At 48.7% G+C, this 6,607-nt stretch overlaps 1 protein-coding gene across 1 annotated transcript in view; it reads left to right on the top strand.

Annotated features, from left to right (window-relative positions):
* The first annotated feature begins 544 nt into the window (after nt 1–544).
* The window catches only part of LOC119393396 (glutathione hydrolase-like YwrD proenzyme), a 54,846-nt gene continuing 48,783 nt past the window's right edge, over nt 545–6,607 (top strand). The window contains exon 1 of the mRNA XM_037660391.2: nt 545–822. Within this exon, the coding sequence (XP_037516319.1) occupies nt 636–822 (187 nt within the window). The 5' untranslated portion in view covers nt 545–635. The remainder of the gene's footprint in view (nt 823–6,607) is intronic.

The raw sequence follows: 6,607 nt of genomic DNA, 5'->3' as shown, positions 1-6,607 counted from the left end.
CCCTACTGATACCAGCCTGGGACCAACTGGTTCCAACTGGTCCCTGGTAGGTATGGGGTGTGGTGCACGGAAGCCACCTGGTTTTTGCTGAGGAACGCACACATATACAATCGTGAACAGTGTTTCGATATCACGTGAGCTAGCCGCGTCACCAAGACAACGCAATCGGCAGGCCTATGCCGTTCTACGGAATACGGAACACTATACTATTCCGGGTTGGTCCTCCCTGATTGACCATATCGAAATATATCAGGGCCTCCCACATGTGCAGCGCGAAGACACGGATCAAACGGAATAGTATTCTGTATTCCGCGCCACTGCATAGAAAGCCCGCAACACGCAAAGTGCCGCCCTCGAACGTTAAACAAACAGTCCCGAGTTTTGCAACACTTGACACCCATTCCCTTACTCCACAGCACTCCAATTTAGTAGCAGCGGCGATACGGCAACCTGCGTACGGGTGTCGCTGCCCCATGGACGATAACAAGGATTCCTAAAGTAAACGCAATGAAAGCAGGCTGTCCGTTATCAAGCTGGCGTTTCTTTCTCTTGTGCTGTTGTATCTTATTTTGGTTTTGTGTTTCGTCTTTTTGCTGAGTGCTTATCGTATCCTCTATCGAGGCGAGCAGAAAAACATGGTCTCTGGGACGAGTCCATTCCATGTGTTCGTCGCAAAGGCGCGGGACTCAGCACTGCCGACGCGCCAACTCGCTCGCTGGCGCAGAAGAATGTTGAGGCCATTAGCTTCACGTCGTTCGCCCGTGCTTTCGCTGGATGGCGGAGCCAGCACCGACGACCCACTTGCCACCGCTGCAGCCATCGGTAAGCGAATTCCCAGAACTCTTTGATAAGGGCTTGTTTTGCTAATTGTTCGGCTAAAGGAGTCGTGCGCCAGGACAACAATGAAAGAATAGCTTTGGTGTCTGAACGTGCGCCTACTCGACCTGTGCGACCTCCTCGACATACGCGCCGAGATATGGCGACGAAGTACCGGGGATTAAAACCTTTAAAACTGTTGCGTGCGCCGTTAACAGCAGTGGCGAGATATTCTCTGCGGGGGAATGTTGGTTGTTTTGCTTTGGTGTTTTATTTGGGGGTGTGCGAATATTTGAGTTTCGAATCTAATAATGCGATTCGACTTTCGAATAGCTAGTGTTCGAAGTTTCGAAGAATTCGACATGACGAATATATAAAACGCGACAAAGGCCGACAGTGCAACTTGGTTAGGGTGGGGTGGCTAAAATTAACGCTAACGCCTTTACAGCAGTGGCATAGCCAGGGGGCGGCACACCGGGCTCGTGCCCCCCGAAAAAAATTTCTGGCTACGCCCCTGCTTTACAGTACGCCTTTCGTTAAAACTCTCACCGATATCCTGGTTCATCGCGACCGCTTGTTTATTTGAAATGAGATTATGCCATTTACGTAAGGAAAAAGAACACACGCGAGAACTATCAAGCCCTTCACAACTTCGCTTCCGAAACGAAGGCACGTAGTACTTGCAGAGTTCGGTCGCGTATGCCGCAAGCGCCGTAAAACGTTTCAAATTTGGCCCGCAAAACGTCGGTGATTGGCTTGACATGTGAAAATTTGTTCACCCTGTGCTGTCGACACTGCCGCAATGCACCACTTGTTAAGAAACTCCCATCGTTCCGGAGCGCAGTTAAAACGCTGCTGTGAACGGGCGGCCGAAGATTTTTGGGCATGGAGCACTCATGACGATGAATCACAACATTACGGTTCTTCTTTCTTTCAATTTTCAATAAAATCCTTTGTGTTCGATTAGATATTCGACATTTTTGGCCACTATTCGGCACTATTCGATTCGAGATTAAATTTCGCTATTCGCACGCCCCCATAGTTTTATTACGATACCAATTATATGGACACTCTCGACGGGCTATTGCCGTCCGTCATCAGCTTTCGTATAAAGTCCAAATCGATAACGTCCCCCCGCGCATTGTATGTTCTACCCGCGGGTAAAAGCGCGCGAGTGGGGGCAACCAACACGGCTGAAGCAAAGATCAAACGAGCCGGCCCATCTCCGTCGCATGGAGGGCGCATGCGATAGCATCGGCCCGCGTGCAATGCCTGCCGTCGATTGCTTCGCACGCAAAGAGGAAACGCACGGTGTTGCTCGCACAGCAGCTGTGAACGTTGAATATAAGGGCGCGGTCGCGATCGCTGGCGCTCGCGCTACGTCGACAGGCATCAGCACACTGCTCGTATACCCTTCTACGTGCTGTGCTCTGAAAGCGAAGAGACTGTGCGAAAATCGCATCTGTCTCTGGAGCGGCCACATTCTCTGATTCTCTTACACCAGCGTTCTGTATAGAGTTACGCGAGACCGGATCCAAAAGAGTTAGCTGCCAGCCTTACTTAGTATAACATTACAATTTATTGCTATCGTATTCATTTCTTGGCCCTTGCGGTGAAACCCTGATTTGATGCAATCATTCCTGCCACGATCGCGCCACCGCAGTTGACACTATGGGCATGAGTCTACATAACCACCGAGAAAACGTATTCACGCAGCACCCGGTAACGAGTGGCTACGCTCGACTGCCGGCTTGTATACCGTTAGTTTTAGGTTATGTAAGTCTGATATACAAGGGAATGATCTGAAAGCATGTGATACCGCGTAAAGCCGCACACACGCCACGTAATTTCCTTTATTGTGTTGTCACGGTCTCATGTATTTACGGACAGCGCTGGCGCGCACGCTCTCTCGGCAGGCATCAGCAAACAGCAAATGGCGCTGTGCTCTCAACTCGAAGAGACTGCACGAAAACGGCTTCTCTCCCTGGTGCGGCCTTATTTTCTTACACCAGCGTTTTGTAGAGTTACGCGAGATCGGAGCCAAAAATTTGGGAGCGCTTAAGCTTCACCTTTAAGAGTTGAACGCGATAGCGATATCCGGCCCCATCCTCATCGTGCTCTATTTCGCTTGTCATTATGTTCAGTCGCCCGGTCTCACACGCACACACACACGCACACACTCGACATACCTACAGTGAAGGTAAAGGTTTCCACCCTCTTCAACAGCACTTTTATGACAACAGTGTACCCACTACGTGTGTGTAAGAGAATGCGTGTACTAATGTGTATGTCCTCTGTAATGGGTGGCATGCTTTAAACCAGCAGCAATTACGCGCGCGATACTTTTTCGAAGTTGTGATGCACCCACTACGTGTTCTTAAGGGAATACGAGCAGTAATGTGTGTGCCTTTTGTAATGGGCGGCCGGCTTTACACCACGAGCTCGTTATGCAGTTCACATGGTGTGACGCCCGATGGCAATATACGCTTGTACCCCGTTTTACTGCGATATTACATCTCGTACTGTGACACCTGTACACAGTACGCGTATGTTTGTGAAGCATTAAAGTTAATTTCAGTGCAGTTCCAAGCAATGTAGTGGCTCTTTGGTAGAACACCTGCTTGCCCCGCAGACGGCCTGGGTTCGATTCTCACTCGAACCTAAGATTTTTTCGTCTATCTCGATTTTCCGGTCACGGACAAGATGATGATTTTTCGCTCACAACCAGCGACTCCGACGCCAACACCGGAATTTCTGCCAGCCTTACTGCTTCGTATAAAATTAGCTGCCAGCCTTACTTCGTGTAAAATTACAATTTGTTGCTATCGCATTCATTGCTTCGCCCTTGCGGCGGAGCTGACATTCTTTTTATGGAGTTTTTCTCTCCACATGCCCATCTGGTCATGGGCATGTGTTCCGTTCCTCATTCCAATTGTATCTTGTAATTTCGCTCTTTTCCGCCTGTCACAAATGAGCGCGTTAATAAAGGCGCGCGCGCGGCCGCTTTCAGACGACAGCGGGAAAGCACGGCGCCAGCCGTTCGGTCAACAAGCGCGCGCAACGAAAAAAACATGGGTGATCCTCTGTCATAGGAATCGGTATAACACGAAAGTGAAACGTGTCTTCACAGACGTAGTTGAGCGCTTGTTAAGCATTCTTTCGCCCCAACGGCGAAGGAATGAACGCTATAGCAACAAATTGTAATGTCACGCGAAGAACGTCAAGCAGCTCGAAACTTGCAACGCGCTGCTCAAGCAGAAAGGACGCACGGAACGAACATACATAGGATGAGCGCGAACTGTCACATTTGCAAATTATTTTTGTGTGAGCAGCGCGCTCCATTCGCAAAAGCGACCACTGCAGTGAGCGAAGTGACCTTCGTGCTCTCAACGCAAACTTGCTGTGATAGCACAAGACGTACAAACCACCGCCATCAAGAGATAAGCGCGCGCACGAGCGACCACGCCTTGTTGGAGGCGCGCACTAATCTCGACGCGTAGGGCGTCGATCTTTAAAGCGCGCTCTTCGAGCCCTTCGCGCCATCTCTGTAGTGATAACGAAAACACGGTGATGTACCACCGATCTCTGAGTACCGCCACCGGCAAATGGTGTATATAAATAGTTCGCCGTTAACATGGCGAAGAATGTGCCGTCTGTGGCATAATGTAGTTTCGCGCCGCGCGCTGTGGAGCGAGAGCGAGGGGTCGTAAGTTCGACTCCCGGTGACAGAACTTTTTCTTCGCCATCTGTTAGTCTTTATATTTTACAACGTCATATCCGTGACGGAAATACGTCAGTAGAGCCGTGGTGAACCCCGGCATAAAACACTTTCGTGTTAAAACAAGTATCAAAAGACGCCACGAGCGCGCCTCCTCACCCCAACCGACATTCCCCGATCAAACGCCCGGCAAAGTCTGGAACCGTCTCGAAAGAAAACACGATGCGACGCCGAGTGACGCCACCGCGAAAGGAACCGACGAGACCAATCTCGCCCTTTCCCTAGCTTTGGCTGCGCTGCACGCCAAAAAACACACTAGACGCTTCTGCAACCCTAGAGCGAGGAGATATAAGAGTGCAGTGATGGGAAGTCGTGGAGGAGAAGACAGTCGGTCCGGAGATTGTGAAGAAGTTAGGTTGAGTGTGGTTCCATCGGCCAAAGAAGACGTGTTTGATAATGTAGTGCGGTCAGTCGATCGTCGATCTGGAAGAATAGAGTGACGACGCCGTGTGAGCAGTGGGAAGTTACGTGAGTGTTTCCTGGAAGAGAAACATTCGGGACCGACGACGGAAGGGAACAACTACGATCAGCGCTGGAGTTTGCGTGAGTGTTTCCTGGAAGAGAAGCATTCAAGTTGCGTGCCAAGAACTGTGGACTGGATACGTTTGGTGAATATTCAAGACTTTAAGTGTTCTTGAATAGTTTGTAATGCATAGGATTGCATTTGAAGAGCGTGATCTGTTTTTGTTCCCGTGTGTTTAAGCACCATCTAAGCTATATTATGAGCTGTAATTGATACCAGCCGAGTGTGCATGTTTGTGATGCTTGTACTGCCTTAACTGAGAATATATTTTGTTTGTGTTATCAACTCTGGGCTCTGACTCGGTCTTTGGTCCACAACCAGCGTTCGCTGGCGCACTAAAAGGACCTACTCTAAATTGCCCGCGCTTTCATGGTGCGCTTTGGGGGGCCGATACTTCAGCCCTTGGAATCTGCCTGGCGATTGCAGCCCCCATTAACAGGACAAGTGACACCGCCTAAAGTATAGACAATGACTGAAGAACGCTTGCAGCAATGAAAACAATAATCAGATGACCAAAGCTCCACACCGGGATACAAGCAGTCTGAGCGTGAAACAGCGCGAAAAAAAAAAAAAAAACGGGACAATTGAATAAGAGCAGATATGTTTGTTCTCATTCCGTTGATCCGTCTTTGGGCGCTTGCTCATGCTCAAATATGTACCACTGGCCCGCCTACAATCATTGTCGTACACAATGATTGTAGACAGGCAATACATGACCGTAGAAGAAAGTACGCGAAATTATTTGTCATACAAAAGTATTTCAATCATCTTTTTTTCCCTGGAGCATTAAAGAACGGAATAAACTGCCTAAACTCGTGGTGTAGACAGATGATAGTTTGTAAGTGCGCTAAGACAGCATATTATTTATGATAGCGCGTAGCTCGTATTCTGATGTGCATAACCTACACTTTAAGAAAAGAAAAAGAGTATGCGTGACTCTTTTCGGAGAGTTCTGACTTGCCACGTACACGGCCCTCTTTAAAGAGGCACGGTGACTCTCTTCGTGGGTCAGAGTCTGCGCGCTCTAGAAGAGTACCCTGACCCTCTAGGAAGAGTGGAAGGACTCTTATTCGAAGGGTCACATAACCACTTATCAGGGAGTCAGACGAATCTGGCCGGTAACACTCCTACGAGGGTCAAATGACACACACTGAAGCGTCAAGCGACTCCAGAACTATTTTAGGTTCCTCAATTGACCGATTCTCTACTTTCGCGCGACTACTGTTGGAAATAGTGAAGTATTCATTTTAAGCAAGTTCAATAATACTTGCCGTTGTGCCCAGCGACTGCGCAAAAGGAATAGTTCAATTTTAGCATTTGTTTAATTAAAACTCGCAAAAGCAACACACCTTTTTCAGCAGAGTAATCTAGAAAGCGCGAAAAGATGGTCTGCGATTTCCAATTAAACAGTTGAGGTATTTCTTATTTACATGCTTGTATGAGTATAGCCAAACTAAAATGTGTGACCGTGATGTGCATAGTGTCATATG

The sequence above is a fragment of the Rhipicephalus sanguineus genome, chromosome 1 (assembly GCF_013339695.2).
Source record: "Rhipicephalus sanguineus isolate Rsan-2018 chromosome 1, BIME_Rsan_1.4, whole genome shotgun sequence".
NCBI classification, from domain to species: domain Eukaryota; kingdom Metazoa; phylum Arthropoda; class Arachnida; order Ixodida; family Ixodidae; genus Rhipicephalus; species Rhipicephalus sanguineus.
Note: the sequence above shows the minus strand (reverse complement) of the source record. Positions and strands in the feature narration are given on the sequence as shown.